The sequence below is a fragment of the Castor canadensis genome, chromosome 11 (assembly GCF_047511655.1).
Source record: "Castor canadensis chromosome 11, mCasCan1.hap1v2, whole genome shotgun sequence".
Classification (NCBI taxonomy): domain Eukaryota; kingdom Metazoa; phylum Chordata; class Mammalia; order Rodentia; family Castoridae; genus Castor; species Castor canadensis.
This window is the reverse complement of record NC_133396.1, coordinates 55,433,801-55,460,332: the sequence shown is the minus strand read 5'-3', so window position 1 is coordinate 55,460,332 and position 26,532 is coordinate 55,433,801. Positions and strand designations below refer to the sequence as shown.

The window sequence follows — 26,532 nt, the reverse complement described above, 5'->3', positions numbered from 1 at the left end:
TTTCAACCATAGTTAACCTACTGTGCTATAGACTATTAGAAGCTATTCCTCCTACCTCACTGCATCCCTGTAACCATTACCAATCCTTCCCTGCCCCTCACCTTCCCCTGCTCTGGTAACCACTATTTTGTTCTCTGTCTCCATCAGATCAGCTTGAGCTTCCACATGTAAGTGAGAGCAGGCAGTATTTGTCTTTCTGTGCTGGACTTACTTCACTTGACATAGTGTCTTCCAGTTCCACACAGGTTACTGCAAAAGATAGAATTTCATTCTTTCTTTTTTTTATATGTGCCACTGTTAACCACTTTTTATTGGATGTCTCTTCAGAGACAGGTCAAAGGCATGCTCTGTAAAGGGTTTCCCTTATTCACTTTTGCCTTCCTCAAAGATTCTCCAGTCCCACTTTAGGAACTGGCCTCTGACTGGCAGGTGACATCCTGAGCAGCAATAATTATGGCAGTGAAGGAAAGGCGGAGGTTAGTCTGAAGGGCAGGTGTTCTCATTGCCAGAGCGAGGAAGCTGCTGCTGGAAGCTCCTCACTCCTTCTGGAACACCTCCTTTTTGGAGGTGCTGCCCCAGCTTACCTGTTGCGGAACTGTGCCATTGGAAAGGATGTCCAGCAGATCAGAAGAGGAGAGAAAGTAAAACCGAGGGAAGGCAAGCCTTTTGGTATCTAGATGCTCTGCCAGTGCTCTCTCACATAGGCACAGTCTGAGGGCACAGAACAGAGGGCCTCCTTGTTAAGTAGCCTAGATCCATGGGTCTACACATATTACCTAAATGCAAATGCAAACACAGGCAGCCCTTGGGATCTGTGAGTGTTCTGCATCAGGGGACTGAAAATATTTTAAGAATTGTATCTGTAGTGAACACATGTGCAGATTTTTTCTTGTCATTATTCCCTAAATAATTGTAAACAATACACTGCAACTATTTATGCAGCATTTACTCTGTGTTAAGTATTCAAAGTAATCTAGAGCTTATTTTATAGTACCTGGTGGGGGGATGTGCACAGGTTACATGCAAACACTATGACATTTTATGGAAGGGACTTGAGGGTCTGCAGACTTCTGTATAGCCAGTTCTCAGTGGACACTGAGGGACCACTGTATATGCAATTTTAGGACAGGTGCAGAAGTTAGCTCAAGAAACACTTAGGGATTTTGCAATCATATGCATTGACCCATTGACATCAGCATCAACACCCCTAATTATACCCCACACTACCCAAACATACAGGCAAAGCAAAGGCCACACACATGCCCTCATTCACTTGGGCAATTCAATAAAGCAAAGGTCTCAGAGACCCAGGGGAGAAAGAAACATTGCATTCTCCAGGACAGCAGGGGCAGCAAGCGGACCACACCTGCTCTGAATGTCTTCCAGCTTTTCATAGAGACCTGGTTTGTTGGTGGCTTCCACTACATTTGGAGTTTTCTGAATATCATCAGCTAGCTCCTTAAAGTCGGCGTCGATGCCTTCGAATCTTTTAGAATCCTGCAAATAAGAAATGTGGGGGAAAAAATCAATGACCATTGTCCTCGGTTCCCACCAGCTCCATTCACATAGCCACTTACAGGCAGAAAGCTGCTATTGGGTTGTGAGACACAAGACTCCGAGAAGGACGGGCTGCGGGCCTTAAACAGCAGTTTTCAGGCACTTTGATCTTAGAAACTCTTTAAAACGATTGTCGAGAAGTCTAAAGAGCTTTTTGTTTTTATAGGAATATCATTTTTGTGTGTGTGCGTGCGCACGCTAGAAGCTGAAGTGTTTTTTTCCTCTTTTTTCTTTGTGAGTCTAGGGTTCTGGGGAGCAAACCTAAAATATTAGGCGTAATAGGCAAGGGATAAAATGTGTTTTTAAAGAAAAAGTTAAAATATTTAAGTCATTTAGAAAGTAACAGCAACAAACCCACAGTGTTAGCATGACTAGCATGTTTTTATCTAAAATAATGATATGTTCCCAAACAAAAGAATCACCGAATGTGGTATCCTTTCACTTTTCTTTTCCCTTCAGATTGCTTTCCTTTCTGACCTGGTAGACATCAGCAGGTCTCAGCTCTGCCACTGCACTCAGTTTATTGTGATATACTGTGTCAGGCGGCCCCTGGACAACACCATTGTGTGTTTATGAAAGAATGAGAGTAAACAAGCCAAATAGCTGTCACTGTGGTCACTGGAATGGTTTTGACCTTCAGGACCCCTTGGAAAGGTCTCACCCCCACCCCGGGCATTAGACACACGATTCCTAAGTCATGGAGACAGTGGATCAAATGCTTCCTATGCTTGTAAAAATATATATATTTCCAAAGTGAGTTTTTCTTCAGCAATTGGCCTACTATGAATATCATCATGCCTCCTGAAACGTGTCATTGGAATAACTGACAGACATTTTAGCTCAACATTTGGTACCTGGTCAGAGCATGTGGTATTATTACAAAACAGCAGTCGTATGGTATGTGCTATGCAACTTGTTTTAATGAACTCTCAGAAGCAGGTAGTAAATTGTGTCCCAATTTACATAGGAGGAAACCCAGGCACAGAGCAGTTAAGTAACCTGCCGAAGGTCCCACAACTGCGGGCAGGGCAATTAGGACTGAAGCCCAGGCCTGTGGTCCCTGCCTTTCTGTAATCCACACCTGTCTCCTAAGATTTAAAAAAAAGCAGATTATGATTCTTCAGTGAGGTGTTTTGCTCTGATTAAAGTTGAGGCGACATTGAGGTTATGGAGGTGTTGAAAATTACCTGACAAATGAAAATAACTGAACAACAATTGTAATTACACTGAGAGAAATTATGTAAAATATGTATATATGTGAACAAAAGTTGGGAAATACTCATAATGAATGAAAATAGTTACTAGTTAGAGTGTAAGACTCTGACTAATTTTGCTGTGTTTTGAAATCATTTCTGTTATATTGTTGTATTTACATGTTCTGTACAGAGACCCGGAACACTGGATACTAAATTCTTTAAGATTTTTAATAAAAAGTTCTCCAATGTCTCCCTCAAGTCTACCAAAGTCTCCACCTGTGCCCTTTTCTGCTCCTAATTAAGTCTGTTCTTGTTCAATCACTGGCATTTGAGATAAATAAAATCTGGCTTAGTCACTTTGGCTTAATTACAACTGCTGCAACAGAATTGCTCTCTGCTACTTTTCATGTGCGACTTTAGTATACATGACTATGCGGAATGTGCTTTTGTGGGATGAGCAGAAGTGTGCTTTAATTTCTAAACAAATGGTGACATTTCGAAATCAAACTAATTTGTAAACAAAGAACCCTCTGTACTGAAGGGATACAGAAGTATGAAAAAGAATTAAGAAGAATTTGAGTCGATTGAGAGAAGGGTGAGTTAACAGCACTTTAATTAGGGCTAATAAGTGATGCAAACACAGGAAAGGTAATAATGGGAACACATATTTTGAGGAAATGTACCGTTTGGAATTTAGCAGAGAACTGGCTCTCAGCACGTTAGTGTAGGCCAGAGGCTTGCAGAATGGTAGCTGATGAGATGGACTTGAATTTGCCTGGAAACAAGACTCACTTTCCTTCAGTACCTGCATTTTAATGATGTGTGAAGCAGCCTATTAGGAGCTCATCCAGTAGCTATTATTTTTTTTCTCCTTTCTTATCAGTACTTAAACAAAAAGATGAAGCTGGGCATGGTGGTTCATGCTTGTAACCCAGCACTTGGGAGACTGAGGCAGGAGATATGAGTTCAAGGCCAGCTTGGAGTACACATAGTGAGGTCCTGTCTCAAAAAAAAAGAAAGGAGAGAGAGAGGGGTGGAGAGAGAGAGGAAGGAAGGAAGGAAGGAAGGAAGGAAGGAAGGAAGGAAGGAAGGAAGGAAGGAAGGAAGGAAGGAAGGAAGGAAGGAAGAAAAAGAAAGAAAGAAAGAAAGAAAAGAAAACCACTTCTTTCTTTTTCCTATCTATCTTAAGACAAACTGATTGGTGTGTATTTTTCCTCCTCTCTTTTCCTCTGCCAGAATTTTGGTGGCAGGTAAGGTCAGTTTTTGGGGGAGGTACTTCTGAAGTGAAGCCAAAGCAGGGAGGCTGAAAAGGAAGGAATTCTGACACTGTGAGACAAGGTGATCTTCCCTCGACCTGGATCAGAAAACAGCACAGGATTCCCTCAGCAAGTACCTGGGGTAGCTGAGCCCGTATGTCTTCAGATCCGATGAATATACTTTCCAGGTGGGACCAGGTGCGCTGCACCTCAAACCAGATAGAGATGACTGCATCTACAGTGGACAGCTTCTTCTGCCAGCTTGACACTTCCTCCAGGAAGAAAGAAACATACTTGGACATCATCAGGTTCTGAAGCTGGACTTGATTGTCCTCTAGAACCTCAATGAGGTCCTCATCAGACCGCAGTAGGAGGACATTGGTCCTCGGGTGGGGCTCATACTGGAATTCCATACTGGCCCACGTGGTCTGCAGCTCCTTTAGGGTCTTCTCCATACCTATCTCTTTTACAGCTTTGTCTACAATGCCCTGGACCTGGTCCTCAAAGTGGTGCAGCTGGAGCTGCAAGAGGTGGGCCAGGGTGGTGTCCTGGTCCATGGTGAAGCTCACGCCTGTCACCTGCATCAGCTGCTTCCAGTGCCTGTCCCGGATGGCTGGGTTCTGCAGCTCAGCCACTGCCCGTAGGGAGGTCAGGGTGTTCATCACAGTGCTTTCCAGGCCTGTGAATGCATCCCAGGCCCTGACCTCCTTGTCAAGGTTCCGGATGTGCCGGGCAAACTGTTTGCACTCCATGTCCATGGTTTCCACATTGATATCCCTCCAAGTGGTAGTCTCCCAGGCATGGATGCTGGAGGTCACCATTCCAATGGTGTCCCAGAGCTCCTTCAGCTGGCAGGCCTCCTTTCTGCACTGCCTCAGCTGCTTGTAGTCAGGAACATTGACCTCAAACAAGCCGGCGGACTCAGAGATGGAGGCCATGGCGGATTCCATCTGCTGGATCTCCATGTGCCTGGCGTCCAACATTTGATGAGGGTTGATGCTGTCAAACCTACAAAACATGATGTTTTCCCTTGGTAAATGCAGCACACAGGACTCAATTGCTAGGGTAATTGAGAATTAGAATTGCTAGGGTAGCTCCAGTGGAAATCTTAAAATACTTAGTATTCCAGGAAACAGCAGTGACTTTTACCAGTCACTGATCCTGAGAGGAAAAGACACGAGAATGGTTTGGGTGGGAACCAATGGAGGAAGAGGAATACAAGAGGAATATCATGCTTGGACCCTTTTACAAATTTGAGAAGGTAGCAAAACTATTCCTCTTGTTTTCCACTTTGCCAAACTTACGCACCCATGTTGTGGTGACAGGCACTTTATGACCCAAGTTTCAAGAGCCTCTCCTTTTCCTTCCCTAATCTCCCTTTATCTTCCCCAAGCTCAGGTTTTCTTGTTTCTGTGTTTATGCAGAGTTAGATATTGGGCATACCATGACTTAAGGGAGAATAGTATGTTCTAAAACCTGAACAGAGCACCACAGGCTCATCGTGTGGGAAAAGTTGAAAGGAAATGAGTGACTGGAGAATTGGCCTTTTCCTCCTATCTTCAGGTGTGTATTTCTCTCTGTACACACATGAATCTATTTGAGTGTCTGTTGGTAGGATATGGAGGGGAGGGAAGTAGGGAAAAATGTGACATATAAACACCTTTTCTTGAGCTGTCCCTTCTTTCAGTTGTCTTTAGAAATATTTGACTTGATTGAAAGAAAGTAATCCTAATTAAAGTCATTTACCTGAACTGTTTACCACTTACACCTAATTAACATGCAACACAATAACAGTTATGCATACCATTAAATTAGTGTCAGATTAACATTGATGCTTGTTGTGGTTGATTTCTGCTTGTTCCATCTAAATCATTTTTGGCTTATGAGCTATGGTTGTAGAACTACATCTTAAGAGAGTGAAACTAAACACCACTTGCATGTCAGGGCTATTCCTCAGCTCCAAGTATTTCAGAACAGAATACCAGCTTGGAGTTTTCAGAGCTGGAAAGTGCATGTTCCATCTATGTAGGTGAGGATCAGTAGAAGATGATCAATAGAAAAAGAACTGGATGAAAAAGATGGAACATCTTTGTGGCAAGTGGCGCAGCAAGAAGGATGTCCAAGTGTGAGTGATTCTTTTTGTTCTTCATTTTCAGAGACCAGTCATTGGTGTGTGTGGAGTCTACTTTTTCTCTTGACTACAGTGAACTTAGAAAGTGAAATCAGCCCCTTGGTGCTAGTACAAGATCACATCCTATTTAATTTCTTAATGGAGTATGATTCAGGAATAAGTTATTAGATAAGATATGAGCTATTAGAGTATTTGAAGTATACACAGAAGTTAATAAAGAAGTTACTCACCATTATTTCCTCATCACATATTACATTCTTAAATTAATGTTGGTTTTTCAAAGATTTGTAGGAGGTGAGAATTTGTCAAACTCATTCCAAACATATCTACCAGTGGCATACTCTTTGTTGTTAAGATTTATGGACAGTCATTTCCTCTAGCTGAACATATATGAAAGCTAACTTGCTCTAAATTGTGCAGGGAACCTCTAGACACAAGTACAGGTAGTTCTCATATCATTTTAAAACTTTTGGACAAGCTGGGTGAGATGGCTCATGCCTGTAATCCTAGCATTTGAAAGGCTGAGGCAAGAGGATGGAAAGTTCAAGACCAGTCTGGGCTAAAAAAAAACCAACAAAACAGAAAAAACTTTAGGGAAAATTGTCAGGATATTCATAAACCTGATTCATGTGCCTAATAAGCCTGGAGCAGTTCTCCAAATCCAGGGGGGATGATACAGTTTAAGAACAAGAAAGTCAGAGGAGGGAAAACAGTGTACTAAGTCTTTGAAATTGAAGTAATAATGTAAAGGGTATTTTAATCTGAAAGAGAGATGTCTGGGAAGTCTGCGTGAATAAAACCATAATTAAGAGAAATGGAACACGGAGCTCATGTGCATATGATTGTGGAAAAATGATTGATTCAGGTTTCACCCAAACATGAGCCTAGAGAGGCAGAGAAGGTAAGTCATTTTATTGATTCTTGAGAAACTAGTCTTCGTAAATGTCAACCTCGCTATCACATCAGTATAGAGGATGAAGGATAGCACGCCTCTGCATGATACTCCACAGGCATATAAAACTCAGTGTGCCCAGTCCTAAATATGCTCTTGCTGCTCCTTCACACTCTGTGCCTGTGCCTCTCAGTGGCCAATAGGACAATAGGAACTTCTACCAATTTATCCACACTAGAAGATGGGGGATCATCCTTCTGTCTCATCTCCTATCTTCAACAAGTCCTGCTGGTTCCCTCTCCTAAACATCTCTCAAGTCCATGTCTCTTCATCTCTGCCACTTCTTTAGTTCAGGCCTTACAACTTTAAAACAGGGTTAAAACAGGGCTGTTATAACCTCTCCCCCAATTAAGCCCTGAGTCTGTCTTGCTCCATTCTGTTGTCTGTAATCATGAGAGTAGGATTTATATTACAGATGGGTCCTCAATTTATGATAGTTTAACTTTTGAGTGTCTGACCTTATAATAGTGCAAAAGTGATACATATTAAGTAGAACTTGTATTTTGAAATGTGAATTTTCATTTCCTCTCAGGCTAGTGATATGCATGCAGTCTGATACTCTTTTATGATGCTAGGTAGCAAGTCCCAGTAAACCATGTATGCCATCCTGAGGGGAAACAGTCGGTACTCTACATCACACTGTGTTACTGAGCTATGGTATTCGGCAGGTTTTGTTTACTGAATGCATTTTCAGCACAGTATTTTCCATTTACAATGGGCATCAGGATGAAACCCCACTGTGAGGAGTGTGAATGTCATTTTCATGCTTAGTGGTTGACTCGAGTCAAACTGGGCCACTTGGACATCTCCATTCTCATTTCCTACTTCCTGCATCTCAGCTACACACACCTGAAATTCTCTAGCTGGTTCCTACATTTTAGCCTCTGTGCTTTTTTTATATGTGCTGTTTACTTTGCCCAGAATATCCTCACTTGATGCTCCTTTTATTTTATCCCAATGGCTCTTACTTGCCATTGGCTCAAGTACCAACTTCTCTTAGGATGTGTGACCTGCCCCAGTATATGTGTCTTATTATCCATTATTGAAATTGTCCTTGAGGCTCTAAGTCCTTGAAGTCAAAGGATGTGTATTATATCAAAATCCTAGCACCCACATCATTTTTGTTAACTCTGCTGTTGAGATCACAGCTTTAACCACTCTATGGAAGCCTAAGTCATGTGAATAAGTCAGATTAATTGTAAGATCAGGGTGAATTTGAACCTATTATAAGGCTTAGGATATTCATATGTACCTGGGAGATTTAGTCACTAACGCTGCCCTTTTCTCCAGCTTTTGAAGATTTAATCGACACTGTACAACCAGGACCAAAGCCTTCTTTCCTCATGTCTGATGTATTGGGTCATTTGGAAAGCTTTGTTTTCTCCAGTTGCCATGGAGGACAGCTCCCAATGGAGGGTATCTTTACAAAGGCTTCCCCAGCTGTTAATGGAGTCTGGCTGCCACCTGAAAATACTAATGTTCTCCGCTGAGTTGGAGCTCATTGGGTTGGACTGTGTTGACTGATATCCCTGGATTACCATGGCCATGGTGTGGGTAAGAAGAGCACTTGACATGGCACCATTCCTTGAGGTCAGGAAGACTATGCTCAAGGTCAAAGGCTGAACAAGGGAATGCTGTCAGAAGCATGGAGCATTCCTTCCATTCAAGAGGAGAATTATTCACCAATTTAAGGAGTTGTAGAAGGTCCTTGAAACTGGGTATGATAGTTTAGCCAGTTATTCTGAAGTGTGAGAGCTCAGCTAGGAATAAGCTGAGGTCAGCTTAGAGTTAAGAGCTAAAAGAAGAAGAACTTGACTTGAATGTGAAGAGAGAACCTGAACCCAAGCAACCTGACTTCACACAGTGCCTGTCAGGCAGCAAGAGTCTAATTGGACACTCATTTTCTTTTCCTTCTCAAACACAAGAGCGTTAGAAGCTGAGTCTAGACTGTGACATCTAATCAGGAATAGAAACTTGCATTCACAAAGAAATTCATCAGACTTGGCAATTTAGAAATTCATAAATGACCTAAAAGTGAAGGATCTTGCATGCACTCAGCAGCTACAAATTCTAAACACTCACATACACCAAAGTAAGCAACAAAACAAACATGTGAGTTGACATCCTCTAAGATTCCCTTTAGCAACAAATCCATGATTCTGTTCTAGCCCTGATGGTTTTCTTGACAAGAAGAGAAATACATCAAAATTGCAGTAACGTTTGGTTTCCCACACTGCTGTGAGCAGTTCTTTTCAAAGCATTCTCTTCCAAAGATTCATCTGCATGTCAAATTAACAGATGTGAATTTGGAAAACCCAGCTAAAAGTATCAGTGTCCTCACAGCCAGCAGATATAAGAGCTAAGAAAGAAAGAAAAAAAATGCAGCTATTAGAAAAAATAAAACAAAATAAAAATTATAATGGCTAATCAATACACATATGACATAAAAATGAAAGAAGGATACCAGGCTCCTAAAAGCCCACCAGTGATGGTTCCAGTCAAGCAGTTGAGAAATCTCTCTGGGAAGATCTTTCTTCAAGCATCTGCACAATTCTTTTTAATTGTTTTAAGGAGACAGCTAATATTAAGATATTATTTTTATGGTTCCTGCCATTGATGTGGCTGTGGTTAACACCTAGCAGCTTGAGAACCCACTGCCCTCATTATCTTTTACTTTGTATGGTCCCTGTTCAATTTTGAATATTCAATTCATGCTGAAAGGACAGTCAAAAGGAAAGTCCTCAAACTCTGAAAGAATTATCCTCAAGGGAGTTCCATAAATGCTTGGAGAACAAGGCCATGGTTCTAAGGCAATTCTATGACACAGTCATCTGGACACCTTGGCATGATTGCTTAAGAAGAAAGTAGTTTCTGTCCTTTAGAGCAGTGTATCTTAAACTTGGCTGTACATGGAATCACCTGGGGAGCTTCACAAAATACTCATGCATGACTATTACCCCTCTCCCAGAGAGTCTAATTTAATTGCTCTTCAGGACAGGCTGGAAGTTGGGAGCTCTTCCACAGATGATTCTGCTGTGCAGTCAAAATGGCGGCACCCTGCTTCATATATTTATATCCTATGTGTTGTTTATACACCTGTCCTTCCCTGTCTCTTAACATACTTGTCATGTTCTTCATAGTTCCAAGGATAATTCTTGGGAGCTGGCAGCTGCTGAATGATAGTTAAGAATAGGCTCTCATTGAGGAAGAAGAAGGGAAGGGGTTGGGGAGAGATTGGTCAGCAGTTCGAAGTCACAACTAGATAGAAGGAATATGTTGTGGTATCCTACTAACATGGAGGGTGATTTTAGGCAACGATATTGTATGATATAATTCAAAGCAGCTAGGAGAGAAGGTTTTGAATATTCTTATCACAAAGGAATGATAAATGCTTGTAATGATGGATAACCTCAATATCCTGAGTTGATCATTACACAAAGAATAAATGTACCAAAACATCACACTATACCTCATGAGGATGCACAATTATTATCTATCAATTAACAATAAGTGTAAAAAAAGAATAGGCCCTTACTGTGTGCCAGGTTGGAAGACAGACATCCTCAGGGAGCCTGGAACAGAGGGGGTGCCTAGACATGAGACTTTAAGTGCTACAATAAGAACATTCCCTGTTCACCAGCATAGCTGGTTGCTGTCGTGCCAGGCACAATGCTGAGCGTTCTCAGTAGCTACTTCTTTAATCCTAATAACAACCTATGAGGTGAATGCTGTTTGTTATTTGCATTTTACAGACTAGGAACTGAAAGGCAAGGGTATTAAGTAATGTGCCATGATACAGGTATAAGTAGTGGAGCTGAAGTGAGACCCAGGCAGCCTGAATCTAGAGTCCATGTATTTAATCATGTTATATTTCATCGCAGTAAAGTTGCACTTTTTGGTTTGGCTTGTTGATTTACAGTATTTCTGTCAGCAAGTAAACTTCGAGAATATAAAAGCTGCTCACTCCTTACACAGGGCATTTTCCCTTTGGAGATTTCCAAATCTGTCTCCTTGTAGAGAAGTCACAGCAAGAAACTCATGAGAAACAGAATATAAGGCAGGGTGCTGGAGGGGGACAAGGGTACCTAACAATAAGAACTAGCTTGTCCTCCTGGATAGAAGACTCCTTGGAGGCTGAGCAGTGCAAGGAAACAGATTCTCCACCAGGGGAATGCCCAGGGTGTGCCCTATGGACCCATGCAAGGAGTGTTGCCCCGCCTGCAGTTTCTTTATTTATGTAAAAACCTGTAACAACCAACAGAGAGGTGTTTGAGGATTGTCAAGCACAGAGAACCCTCCCTACAGTAAACCTTCACCCCAATCTCCTTTAAGCTACCAAAATGCCCCCCTAAATTATTTTAAAATGTTGTCAACCACTTTAAACAAAAGAACATAAGTCTTTTTTAGTAAAAATTAGGATTTTTTAAAGTAAAATCCTAGTTATTTGATCACATACAATCCTCTTACAAACTTGGTAATGTAAAAAGCTTCTAGATTTTTTTTAAAGGAAAGAAGGTATTTGTACATCTTCAGTCATCTCACACAGGTCATGATAGGACTCTGTCCACATTTGCAGCATGTTCTAACCAAAGGACCTATATGGAAGGGAAGACTTGGAATTGGATTTTGTCTGCTGAACGAATGTGGTGCACAACTCAACAGAAAGACCAAAATGGTCCAAAAATCACAATGTTTAAAGGAAAGGAGGCAGCAGAGGCTACTTGTTTATACCTGAAGGGGGCTTCTTTGTGGAACCGCTCCCAGAATTGCTGCTGTTCCATGTTGAAGGCGACACACCTCTGCCGGAGGAGGGGCACTTCATTCGCCTGCAATGGGGCTAACTGCTGTCTCACAGTAGTGGCCATCTTTTTTATGTTATTCCATTTCTCTGGCAGCTCCTGCAAAGGAGACCTCAATGTGGTAACACAGTGCTCCCTTTTCTCTCATATGCCAAGACTGGACATCACCCAGCTGCTTTCATCTATGCTGTAAGATCACACTAGAATGTGCTGGCATCATCTGGCCATTCTCTATAAGGCATCCTCCTCTTCTTCAACTTACCTCTCTGGTCACCTGCTGTCTCCACTATCACACACTTCTGTCTCAACACTAGCATCCAACCCATTAACTCTTGCCCATTTCTATATTCTTCAGGAGTGCTTGGTGATTTTCTTTGATGCCCCACATTTCCTTTTAGATAATCTTAACATCACACATGCCTGCTTATTTCCCTCAAATCCAAAAGCTGGCTCATCTCTAATTCTAGGAAAAAATAACTTCATCTGTGTTATTTCTTGTACCTATCCCCAGCGTTCTATTCTTCTGTATTTACTGAGTTCCCAGAATGTGCTAGACATTACCCATGTATCACCCATTATAATCCTAAAACATGGGTCTTTTTTTTTTTTGAGATAAAAATATTTATTATTCAATCTGCTAGGTTCTGGGGTGTTTGGTTATGCAGTACACACTTCTATTAAAGCCCTTTCACACTTCAAATTTTAACATTTGTTTTTTTTTTTTTTCATTTTTCTTTTATTATTCATATGTGCATACAAGGCTTGGTTTATTTCTCCCCCCTGCCCCCACCCCCTCCCTTACCACCCACTCCACCCCCTCCCGCTCCCCCCCTCAATACCCAGCAGAAACTATTTTGCCCTTATCTCTAATTTTGTTGTAGAGAGAGTATAAGCAATAATAGGAAGGAACAAGGGGTTTTGCTGGTAAAACATGGGTCTTGAATCATCACCAAGTCCTGTTTTTCATTACATCAACCCATCTCACACCACTCTGAAAGCCTAAAGCTTTCTTCTGTTTCTTTTGTAAGGAATACATAACTGCACTGACCTCTAGTTGTTTAAACACAGATTCTGGCAGTTCTTGTTCATAGGTCTTCAGCAATTCAATAGTTTGCTTTAGGGGTTCAAACATCTCATCAGTGCTGCTCTGACGTTCTTTAAGAGCCAGAAGATGTCCCATGATCTCAACCAATCCTTGGACATCTCCTTTTTCAACTTTCTTGAGCAAACCATTCTCACTAATTTTTATGAATACTTCAAGGTCATTCAGGCTAATCAACACAAACAGAACAATGGGAGTCAGTCTCCTTCCACTCCTTCAAAGGAATATGTCCTTATTTCCCCCAACAAGTACAGTTATCATGGAACACTTACTGTGTGCCCAACACTAGACATAGGCCATGGCCTGATGTCAATATGGCTTTCTGTACCAATGGGAAGGTTGTAAGACACAATGACTGACCTCTCTCTTCATGAGCCATGACATCTAAATGTACTGTGTGACCCTGAGTAGGATCCGGGACCAGAAAATGACATTAATGGGACAACAGATGAAATGAGAATGAGGTATGTAGATTAGTTACTAGTTCCCCATCAATAATAACTTCCAGTGTTTGATCATTATACTACAAGTAGAAAATTACCATTTGGGAAAGTTAAGAGTAAACAGGAACTCTTTGTATTATTTTTAGAAATTTTTTTGTTAAGTCTGAAATGATTTTAAAGTGACAAGTTAAAAGTAAGACAACACACATTTGAGTTTGATTGTGATACTTCTTGGACATGTGATCATTGACAGGCCACTTAACATCGCTGAGCCTCAGTTTCCTCATCTGGAAGAGTAGAAGAATCATTTCCATCTAAGTGACTTTAGTGAGAGTTAAATGAGATTCATGCTTTAATTGAACAAATAGTCATCTACTATGAGACCCAGAGGGCTTGCAGGTCCTGAGCATGGACTGACAGACAAGATAAACAAAGACTCTGCCCTTTTGAAGCTTACACTCCTGTGAGAAAAGTAAACAGTAAGAAATCAGCAAAATAAATCTTATCATTTCTCATAGTAATGAGTGATAATGAGAAAAGTCAGGCTAAAGGGATAGAGAATAAAGATAGACATTTGTTATTGGGGTGGCCAGCAGAGGCCTTTCTATGGTGGTGATGTTAAGTAGAAAAGTAAATTACAAAAAGTTAGCTACAGAAAGAGATGGGAAGATGAGAACTCCATGGGGAGGGAGTGGTGTGAGCAAAAGTGTGAGGCCTGGATTAAATCTGCTTTGCTTGAGGAAAAGAGTGAAAATCAGGCTTGCAGAAGTCTAAGGAAAAGAGAAGGAAACTTGTAGGCAGAAGAGTCAGAGGAATAAGGAAGGGCCAGGTAATAGAGGACCTTATTGGCCCTGGTAAGGAGTTCAGATTTTACTGTAAGTGTATGAATTTGAGTTGCAGAATGCATGATGTGATTCATATTTTCAAAAAGATCTGTAGCTGAAGAGCAGATTTTAATCAGATATGATGGCTTTGGTGGTAGAGAGATAAGAAAGGAAGCCATGAGGTGGGGATGATTGGGGTGTTCAGGTGACAGAGCATGTTGCCTTTTACCTGGATGGTGGACATGAGGAATGGGAAGATTCAGCATAACTTTGTGTATGGAGCCAACAGGGAGCATCGATGAATTGAATGAAATGTAAAAGAATGAGAAAAATCAGTAACTCTTGGCAATGAGGTAAATGGTGATGCCATGGATATGTGGAAGAACTAGGAAAAGCTGGTAGTTACTTTGTGGGGAAAAGGAGAGGAATATGCCTCAAACATTTTAGGTTTTGACACCTAAAAGACACTAGACACCTAAGGGAAATATATTAGGCAGTTACATCTAAGTCTGGAGTTCCTGAAAGATGAGACTTAAAAAATAAAGTTGGAAGTCATCAGTATAGAGATAGATAGATAGATAGATAAGGAGACAGAAATAAATAGGGGGAGTCTTGACATGTAGCTCAGGCTGGTCTGGAATTTTCAATCCTCCTACCTCAGCTCCTGAATACTGGGATCAAAGGTATGTGCCAAATACACCTTGGACATAGATATTTTTAATTAATTTATTTATTAACTAATTAACAGTGCAGTAGAAGAAAATAAGGGACTTGAAGGCCACATGAAGATCCTGTTTGGGAAAAAGGGAGGATTAGCTCTGTCAAAATCTGCTAGAAAGTAAAAGTGAGATGGAAACTGATAATTACCCTGGAATTTGATCATACAAAATCATTGGTGATTTTTGGGGAGTGGATTATGAGAAGCCTATGAGAACTAGACATAAGCACAGTTCGTCAAATCAGCAGACTGAGTTTGGCACAGCCCCAGCTACAGAAGGGGGCAAAGGCAAAATGCAGCACAATTGCTTTTCCTAAGTTGTTTACATTCAGAGAAGTAGGAACACAGGTTTCTCTTGTTACAATGTCATGCCCCTCCAGAGAACTGTTGCTCCACCTCCTTGTTTACCACTGTATATAAAAGACTAGCTGAAGAAGGATGGGGATGGATGGATTGATGGATTGGCTGGCTGCTGATGAAGGTGCTGCTGCTGCTGGCTGTTGTGTGTCTCCACCAGAGCAGCTTTCTGCACCAAGAACTTTATACTTGGCTTTAAAAAAGTTATGCTAAAGAAAACAGTGTGAATCTAAGTAAAGAAACTTTAGAGAATAGAAAAGAAGAAAGGCTTTAAAGAATAGAAAAGAAGTAAGGTTTTAAAGAATAGAGAAAAGAAGCAAAGTAAAAGAAGAGTTAATAGAGAAAAGAAGTAATGAGTCTCCATCCGAGCGCCCAGCACATCTGATCCCAGCTTTATGCATGTCTGTCTATCTTTTGTCCTTTCTCAATCTGTAGTTGCCCCCAGTTAGGTCAGGACCAGGAGCTCACGAGGCTTGCAAGAAAATAACTTAGAAAATGAGAGACTTCTGTTTCTAGTTGTATGGTGTAGATGATAAAATGAATAACCCTTCTGGTAAAACAACTGAAATACTTCAGCAAATATTCCAAAATCAATCAATAATGCATTATTAGGGTTGCATAAAGGTAAGGAATCTCCAGAGGCAGAAAATGTGGTAACAAGAACTCTTGAAGACCACAACATCCAAAGCTGCTTTCACATGATAATTTCAACTGAACCTGGGAGACCCAAGCTTCTATTTTGATTGCTTTGTGGGATGTAGAGAACAAGTCCTAGAGTCTATTTGAGATGAGGAATCTAATAGAGGCTGCACATAAAGTGGGGAAACCATAAGGGTAAACAAGAAGTAAAGATAATTTACAGAAAATGATATTAAGGAAACTTGCCTGTTTTGACCTTATTACTTGGTGAACTACAGCAGGTTGTAGTCCAACTGGGTCGCGGTGGTAGAATCCATTGATGACTGGGAGAAACAAATGCAAATCCTTTCTGCAGCAATATAACTAGAATCTAGTCCTCAAAGTATTACCCACAGGTCAAGTTCCAGAAAATATTATTTTAGAATTTAAAAATCACAAATATACAAAGAAAGAAGTCACCATGAGTGAGAGTTGCAAAATGAGTGAAAATAAAACTGGAAAGATTTCAGACAGTGAATTCAGATAAAGAATACAAAATTGCAAAATGTAATTTGTTTAAAAACCAAGAAGTTCTAGTTGAGTTGTCTAACTTCATCATTTCCGTCCCACAAAGTAGGAGAAAGTATCTTCTTCATAGTTTCTTGGGCACTAATCCAAGACTAAGAAACACTTCTTTTCAAGCATGGTATGCCAATTTATACAGAAATGCTTTTTTTAGGAGTCAGCCTTCATGGCCTAGATGAATTCTTATAGTCTCAATAGGTCCCTGTCCTGGGCCTGACTTGATCTTTATGTTCAAGCATAAATTTGGCATTGCACAGAGAAATCAAGAATGGGGGCAATTTCAGGGATTCTCCAAACATGGTCAGAATCCATGACAGTGCATAGATCTTTGCATTGATGGATAGACTCAGAAAAGTGACAAAATTGAATAAAGTAGATAGTAACAGAATTATGAAAGGATCATTAACTCTACAATTGTGAGAATTGTGACCTGTGCTGGCATTACTTTGTGAAAAGAAGCATAGAAAATGCTTGTGCCCCGCCCCCCCCTATGGGATGCTGGTGGCTCACACCTGTAATCCTAGCTACTCAGGAGGTAGAGATCAGGAGGATTGCAGTTTGAAGCCAGCCTAGGCAAATAGTTTGTGAGACCCTATCTCAAAAAAAAAACCCATCACAAAAATGAGCTGCTGGAGTGGTTAAAGGTGTAGGTCTTGAATTCAAGCCCCAGTATCACACATAAAAAAAAAAAGATAAAGAAAAAGCTTTTTATATGTGTTCTATCCTTGTAAAAGTGATTGTACTGTGCTAGGTTAATGGGCAATTTCAGAGGAAGAAGTTAATAATTTTCTGTAGGCCTCTATGTCACCTTTAATAGATAGCATGAAGAAATAAACTATTTTTAAGTTGACAAATCAAAAGTAGTAAAGTTCATCTTCTAAAAAGAATTCAAAATTATTTTACTAAATGAAAGAGAAGGCTTACTATTAGAGCAAATAACGTGGGAGTATAAAAATAAGCAAGAAATCAGGAGCAGTGGCTCATGCCTAAAATATCAGCTCCTTGGGAGGGAGGAAGATCACAAGTTCTAGCCAAGCCCTGGCAAAGTTAATGAGACCTTATCTCAAAAACAAAATATACACAAAACAACTGGTGATGTGGCTCAAGTGGTAGATTGGTTGTCTAGTATGTACAAGGCCCTGGGCTCAATCTCCAGTACCACATAAATTAACTAAGTAATTAATTTCAACCAACATATTAAACTAGAGACCTAAACAAAGATGAAAGAAGAATTAGACTGTTACGTGACAGAAGTGGAGAAGTTATCTAAACTGTAGCACCTAAAGACAAAAAAAAATACTTAAAAAATATTAAAGTTGTTAAAAGATAGGGGAAAGTGGTTGGGCATGGTGGCTCATATTTATAATCCCACCTACTCATCAGGCATAAGTGGGAAGATCATGCATGGTTCAAGATGGCCAGGGTAAAAAGTGTTAGACCATATTAAAAAAAATCTAAAGCAAAAATTGCTGGGGGCGTGGATCAAGTACTCTAGCATCTGCCTAGTAAGCCAGAAGCTCTGAGTTCAATATCCAGTAGAGGATAGTAAAAAGATTCACATAAGTGTAATGGGAACTCCAGAAGCAGATAACAGAGATAATGGTCAAGAAACATTTGTTTGTTTTTTTTTTTCTTGTGGTACAGGGGATTGAACTGGGGACCTCACACATACTAGGCAAGCTTTCTACTATGGAGTTACACCTCCCAGCCCAAGAAACAGTATTTGAGGACAGTGGCTAAGAATTTTCTTGAATTGCTGAAGTTTAATAGGTATAATTTCAAGAAAGCCCAACTAATCCCAGGTAAAATGAGTATTTTTACTCTCACACAGAGAGTTCAATATGAAACTGCAGATTACCAAAAGAATAACTAGACTGATGGCTAACTACTCAGCAGCAAAAATGGAAGCCAGGACATAGTGGAATAATAATTTATGCTTCCTAAAATTCTCTTTCTCTAAGCCATTTTTTAAAAAGCAAGGGCAAAATAAATACACTTCAAACAAAGTAGGAACAAGAGCTCCATCAACAGACCCTTACTAAAAGAACCTCCAGTGGATTCACTTCAGTAGGAAGGTTTGTAATGTAGAGCGATGTAATGAACAATGATCTAATAAGTTGGTAAATACTGTAGTTAGGAGAGAGAAAGAAAATGTTAGAGAATGAAACATATTCAAACAACCCATCTCTACATGAATATAATGTAATGCACTGTACTGTAAACTGCTGAAACTTGGTGGAGCATGGTGATAGAGAAAGAATAAGTAATGGGGGGTTAATTTGATAAAAGCATGAGATAAGCAGGCCTGAAGTACCAAGATGAAACCCCCATGGATTATCAATATATACTTAAAAAAAATGAAGGGCAGGTGGGAAAAATAGGTCTTTCCTGGGGGTGAGTGTTAGTGGGAGGGGGTGGGCATAAGGAAAGGGTGAAGGAGGTGAACATATGGGGAGATATTTTGCATTTGTATATGAAAATAGAAGCATGAAACCCATTGAAATTTTTGTAAGAAGGGGGGAAAGGGAAGAGGAAGAATGATGGGGGGTAAACTTAACTAAGATACATTATAAGCACATACATAAATATCACAATGTATTCCCTGTACAGCTATTATATGCTAACACAAAAAAACACACAAAAACCATTAGAACAAAAAGGGTGCCCTGGGAGTGTTGCTTAATGGTCAAGTGTTTGCCTAGCATACATAAGGTCCTGGGTTTGATCCTAGCACTGCAAAAAAAAAAAAAAGCATTATAAATATCTAAAATAAAGTATAATTGGAGGGGTTAAATAAATGATAGAGAGCAATATACGTTACCAGGAATGAAAGGATACACTTTGATGGATGAACAGTAGCATGGTAACTCTTCTTGTATTGTTCTTGAGAAGAGTAAAAATGCTGGTGAACTTATTTATTTTAAGGATGCTTATTAAAACAGCTGTGGTACCCATTAGAACAGTAGAACTACATAGGTGAACATTTGCATTAGCAGAAGGAAAAATTGGAATAAGGAAGGAAAATCAACATATTCAACCCAAAGCAAGCAATAAAGGAGAAAAAAGAATAAAAATATATAATAAAATTACAGAATTAAACCCAAATACAATACACTGAATGCTAATGAAAAAGCCCTCCAGAGAAAGACTAACTATTGCTAAGGTGGCTAAACATCCAGTTCTATGCTGATTAGGAAATGTAATTGAGCAGCAAGGTTGAAAGCAAAAGGAAAAAAGATGTACCAGGCAAATATCACACAAATGAATATAGTTGTATTAATGTAAGACAAAACAGGCTTTACTACAAGAGATATAGGTAGTGATAAAGAAAATCTTTAATGTTTGGTTAAAGGTTCAGTTTTTCAGGATGATATAAAAAGTCAAAATTTATATGCCCATATAATGTAACCTCAAAATACACGAGACAAAAAAGTGACAGGAAACAAGAAGAAATTGACAGCATAGCATCAAAGTGGAAGATTTTGAGTACAATTATCTTGGTAATTGATAAATTAAGCAGATTAAAAAAGGCGGTAAGGATACAGCAGATTTGAACAGTATAGTTAACAAGCTTGGTCAAATAGGCACGCACAGAACATTACACCTAGTAGTTACAGAATTCATACTCTTCAAATGTGCACAAAACATTTATAAAAACTGACTAGAGTGTATAAAGCAAACTTCAACAAATTTCAAAAGCTTATTATTATATATATCACATTCTCTGACCACACTGGATTAAGTTAGAGATTAATAACATAACTTGAAAAAATGCCATGTTTGAAAATTTAAAAAGATTTAAACCCATTATGATGAATATTAAAAATATTTTGAACTACATTGTTATGAAAATATTAAATACTAAACTTTGTGAAATGTGTGTAGAAGGAAATTTATAACCTTAAATGCTAGCATTCAAAAAGCCAGAAAGCTCAAAATTAATAAAACACCTATTTTAGATTAGCCAAATAATAGAAAATAAATTCAAAGAAAGTAGTAAATGGAAATAATATAAAATAATAAGTTATGGAAATAAAAAATCAAACTGTAATAAATAGAATCAGTGAGTTTAAAGTTGTTTGTAAATCTCTGGCCAGATTAATCAAGAAAGAGAGACAAAAAGCACAAATGAAAATGAATAGAAATGAAAAGGGTGGCATACCACAGACTTGCAGAAATTAAACAGGTAAGAGGATATTATAATTTTTATGACAATAATTTGACAATTTGCATGAGATGGATACATTTCTAGAAAATACGACTTACTAAGGAATAGAAAAATTTTAATAGCCTTATAACCATTAAAGAAATTATAGTTTAAAATCTTCCCACAAAGAAAATTACAAGCCCAGATGCCTTGATAAAAGATTTCAATCAAACTTTCAAGGATCAAAGAATTCCAATATTATACCAACTCTTGCAGAGAATGAACAGAGAGGATTACTTCCACACTTTATGAAGCTAGGAAAACCATAAAACCAAACTCAGACAGTATAAAAGAGAAAACTAGAGACCAATCTTAATCACAAACATAGGTGCAGCACTGCTAAAACAAACATTTACAGACAAAATCACCAGTGGATATATGGGAAAGAAAATACTTCATACTGAGTTTATCTCAGTAACTCTAGGTTGGTTTACTATTAGAAATCAAATAATAATAATGTTCACCATTTCAGCATTGTGAGGGAATAAACAAAATTATGGTAAGAGACTTAGAAAAAGCACTTGATAAAACTGTGCACCCACTTAAGCTAAACACTCATCAAATTAGGAATGGGGGGAGCTTCTTTAATCAGACAAAGAGAACTCACAAAAACTTACAGCAAATATTATGCTCAGTAGTGAAAAGTAGAAAGTTAACTCCTTCAAGGTCATGGATAAGACAAGTGTGTCTGTCATTGCCACTTGTATTAAACATTATATTGGAAGCCATGGCCAGTGTTATAAGATAAGAAATAGAGATAAAAAGCATAATAACTTAGAAGGATGAAAGAAAACCCATAAATTTGTAGGTGGTGCCTATGCACATAAAACCCCCCAAAAGAATGTATAGATAAATTATTAGGATTAACAAATTAATTCTGCAGGATTGCTTGATATAAACATCAATCTACAAAAATTAATTCCATTTCCACAGACAATATGATTTTAATACTGAGAATCAAAAAATAAAATACTGTGGAATAAATCTTAATAAAGATATGAAAATTATTTTAAAGGTAACTATGACAAAATTTTATTGTCTGACAATTAAAAGAATATAAGTGGAAGGACAGCATGTTCCTGCACAGGAACACTCAGTGGTATAAGGAGGACAATTCTTCTCAAATTGGTCTGTGGTCAGTACAAATGTAAAATCCAAATGGGCTTCTTCTTCTACAAACAGATGAATAAAATGTATATTCAAAAGTAATGGTCCAGAATTGTTGAGACATTGTGAATGCAAATGAGCAGGGGGTAATTGATTTATCAGCTATCAAGATTTGTTACAAGGCTAAGTAAGGATTTTGTTATATTCGTGTAACAAAGGGACTGCTTCATGTGAAGAGAATATAGCACAGTAGCATTAGAATCTCCAGCGCCCCCACCCACAAAAAAGAATTTGTGTAACAAGAAAAAAGGAGAATGACATAAGGGAAAAGATGGATATATTTGGCTACCCTGAAATTAGGAATTATTAATCAAAATATAATCATCCCTTGGTATCCATGGGGGACTGGTGCCAGGACCACTTGTGGATACCAAAATCCATGGACACTCAAGTTCCATAGACAAAATGGTGTAGTATTTGCATATATTCTCCATACATCCTCCTACTAATTTATCTTTCTAGATTATTAATTATTGCCTAATGTAATATAAATGCTATGTACATAGTTGTTAGACTGTACTGTTTTGGAAATAATGAGAAGGAAAAATGTCTGCACATAATTTTGATCTGTGGTGGGTAGAATCTGCAGATGCAGACCCCATGGAGTCAGAGGAATGCAGACTCCCATCTGCACACCTCAGAAGGAGTGAGAAAACAGGCTACAAAATGAGAAACTATGCTGGGTGGTTGTATATTTGTAACTCATGCAACTAGCAAAGGATTAGATATAGAAAATGTAAGTAATTCCCAAATAGTAAAAAACAAGGTAAGCTACCTTATTCATAATCCAAGTAATGCAAAATATTTGCCTCAATGAGTTGACACAAGACCCTCACTGGATTGGCCAGGATGAAATAGTTTGTCAACACCAAGAAGTGTTGGGACTTTCACCTGTGGCCGTCTCTGCCTTGGAGAGGGTTTGCCACTACATGCATGCTCTTTGACCTCTCAATTCTGCTCTTAGGTCATGATACAAGGATAGGAGTACTGAGAGCAACATTGTTGGTCTTAACAAGGCCATCTTAACATTCCAAACTCTCATCAACCATAAAAAGGGCAGGGAAGTTGTGGCATAGTCATCTAATGCAATTTTCTTCATCAGTGAAAAACGAAAGCTACTCACATACTCTCAACATGGATGAATCTCAAATTTCTGCTGAGTGAAAGGATGGGACACAAAGATACATAGTATACAATCTCATTTCATTTATATAAAATTTCATTGCAAATCTCTCTCTACATGCATATGTGTATGTATACATGTGTATACACACACACACACACACACACACACACACACACACGCCATGCAGAAGAGCTTGAGAAAGATTGTGTCACACCAATGGTAGAGGTAACATCTTGCAGAGACGTAGAGGGATTTGATGAGGAAGAACTGATGAAAGGAATTTGAAAATATAGGTAATATTCTATTTCTTAGCTTGAAAGTGCAAATGTAAGTATTTGTTTTAATGTTTTACTCTATGCTTTATGTATGGTATACTGCATAGTAAAACTTTTTTTTTGTAGAAAGAAAGGCAAAAGTAAAGGAGTAAAACAAGTAAATTAATTACAGAGACAAGTTTTGAGGAATTTTGCTATCAGGGGTGTATAGGAAATAGTATAGCTGGACTAGGAATGACTTGTGAGAACATTGTCCATTTTCTTTTTAAATATGGAAGATATAACAATCAATTCACATGCTACCAAGAATGAACAAAGAAAAAATTGATAATGTTGGAGACAGGGAATATTTAAGGCACATCTTAGTCTGCTGCTATAACAAAATAACTTGAGGCTGAGAGCTTTATAAAGTGCAGTGATATTTGGTTCATGATTTTGGTAAGATCCAAAGATTTTGCTAAAGGATCCAAAGGGGACTGAGGGCATGGCTCAGCTGGTAGAATGCTTGCACAGCAAGCACACCCTGGGAGTAAAACAAAAACCAAGAAGAGTTTTTAAAAAATAAAGGCTTCTAAGAGTACAATGCTGGCATCCTGGACAGGTACCCTGGCTACATCGCAACATGGCAAAGAAGGGGAAAAGGAACCAACAGCCTCCAGGAGGGGCCAAGCATACGGTGTGGTATGCTTTATAACAACCTGTCCTCATGAGAACTAACTCACTTCATGAGAAAAACATTAACTCCTTCTGAGCACAATGTCCCAAGTTTGAAATATTCTTTCATCTCAACACAACCACCCTGGGGACCAGACTTGTAGCACATGAACCTTTGGAGACACACTCAAACAAAGTCTAAACCATAGCAAGGAGCAGTAAACCCCTGAGAAGATTAGAGAGTTGGCTTAAAGAGCAGGGACTCTCCTCATAGGTGAGTCCTCATAGGTGAGGTATTTGGATGCATGATTTCAAATGCAGGTAGGTTGGGAGGTAGACTTGTTGGTGAAAAGGTGAATTAGTTCTCTTGTGATTATCCCTTGTGTGGACACAAGGGCAGAGGGGTTGTTTGGGATTTGAGCAGAATGAGGAACTGGGCATCAAGGAGAGCTTGGAGGCATCTAGGGAAATGTGGATCGCCTACTTGCAATGTTTGTTCAGAAATGTAATGTGAGATTGGTCAGAAGGATGGTTCGTTTTTACTTCAGCAGAGATGAATTGCTCAGTGGCAGAGGGGGAGCACTGAGTTTAGACAAAGTCAGGGTTTCCAGAAAGTGGGGGAGAGACACTGAGAAGGTGTGGAGTCAATGGACTGGAAATCCTGAAGGATCTGAAGAATTCTGTATGGCAGGGCTGACCAGGTGTGGTCAGAGAATGAAATGTTACACCTGAGCTTCTAGAGGCAGAGACATTATTTCCCCACCTTTCCCTCCTGCAGAGAGCACAACACACAAGGAGAGATAACTCATATGGCAGAGGGAAGAGGTCAGCCAGACGAGCAGCAGGTGTAGTGAAGACTTTGGGTCAAGTTAGGGCACTGAGGGTGATAGTGGCCAGAGGGTGGAAAAGGAAGAAGGAGAGCCAGATGAGTAGCTCTGCGATGACAAGGAAAGGTATCTAAGAGTCTGGTAGTAACTGTAGTAAGGATGTATGGCAGTTGGTACTGCCTGATAGAAGTCACTTCAGGGGAGCTGGTGATTTTCAGGGAGAATGTGGTGAATTGGTCTGGAAGCAGCATGGCAGAGCAAGGATGCCTTCCCTATTGTAAGCTCACTGGAAAGAGGGATACAGGAGAAGAGTCTACCTCTAAAAGGAGGGCTGGGGGATGGAGGTGAGGAGCAGTGTCCTCAGAGGAGAACCAGGGTCCAATTGGAGCAAAAAATGTGTTGAGAGAAGAGAAGGGAACTGGGCATTGGCTGATGAAAGACCCTTGGTCTAGGGAAAGGCATTAGGAGGGCAGTGAGGGCCTGTGAGTTTGGGAGTGGGGGCTGAGTCAGATTGGGGCATTAAGTGCTGAATGGGGATGAGAGTGAAGGTGATAAAGAGGGTTGGACTCTGATAGTGAATAAAGTAGATAAGATGTAAGGCAAGGTAGGACCAATCCTGAGTGCTAAGGTAAGGTAGAAATCACATAATTGCATAGCACAGAGTAGATATTCAGTGATAAATGGTTTTTCTTTTTCTTACTATTTCTATTTTTATCTAAGCCTTAAGAACACAATAAAACATTCTCTTAAAGTACAGTAAAGCAGCCAGTTAATGGAATCAGTGACTTAATGGTCAAGCTGGAAGGCTCCTTACAATCCAATTGTATTGTCTTTTTTCAGAGGTACAGAAATTGAGGCTCAAAGGCAAGGACTCAGGCCTCCAACTGTCACACCCTCTGAAGTTTTAGCTAGCAGCTGCTGTCACTATGCCTTGTGTTTTTGGTCCTTTCACATCTGGGCCTTACAGTCACTGGAGGGACTGTCCCCAGCAGGGTTAGCCACACTTTGGAAAGTCATGCCTGACCTGACAGCACACTTTTCATATGCAAACCAACTAATTCAGAGCCCAGGCACTTCCTGTATCTGGCTCACACACTCTGGGCCAATAGTTCTCTGTCCCATCATCCCAGGGACAGATACTAGACAGCCCTGTGTTCCAGAGCCCACTGAAATTATCAATGTCACCAATCCTTAAGCCAGCTTATACCACCTTACCCATTTCTCCCTACAGAAACCTCTCTAAAGGCTCTTGTCCATATTCTTTCTCCTCTCCCTGCCTGAGAACATGGAATGTCCCCCCATGTGACTCTGTATGGTCTGCCGTACCCTTGGGAACTGTGAGTCCTTCTGATAGCAGCTATTTTCAGATGTGTTGGCCTCACCTGCCTAAATAATAACAAAACCAATGTTTTACAACAAGCCCTATGTTCTTGGATTACCACACAGAGGACCACAGAGCAGCTGTTCCCGCAAAAGTGCTTTACTTGAGGGCATCTCTCACTACCCTACCACCTGCTGGCACTTCTTCATCTTGCCTTTGGATTCTGCAGTGAGCAAAAACTTTCCTGAATGAAAAGGCACTGCTTCTTCTTAAATAACCCCTGGGAACCTCTTTGAATTATCTCCACAATACTCTCCTGGGGTTTTCTACAGTGGTGGAGCACCACTCTTGCAACATCTCCTGGAATCTCTTTTTAAGTAGAGAGACCCTCAGTTTTGCCATTTCCTTTCTGTTCAG

General features: G+C 39.7%; 1 protein-coding gene across 1 annotated transcript in view; it reads right to left on the bottom strand.

Moving 5' to 3' along the window:
* Positions 1-26,532, bottom strand: part of Dnah9 (dynein axonemal heavy chain 9) — a 335,102-nt gene that overhangs the window by 249,181 nt on the left and 59,389 nt on the right. Inside the window, exons 18-22 of the mRNA XM_074046853.1 lie at positions 12,940-13,162; positions 11,824-11,990; positions 4,147-5,017; positions 1,367-1,497; positions 585-711 (exon numbers count right to left, since the gene is read on the bottom strand). Coding sequence (XP_073902954.1) covers positions 585-711; positions 1,367-1,497; positions 4,147-5,017; positions 11,824-11,990; positions 12,940-13,162 — 1,519 coding nt within the window. The remainder of the gene's footprint in view (positions 1-584; positions 712-1,366; positions 1,498-4,146; positions 5,018-11,823; positions 11,991-12,939; positions 13,163-26,532) is intronic.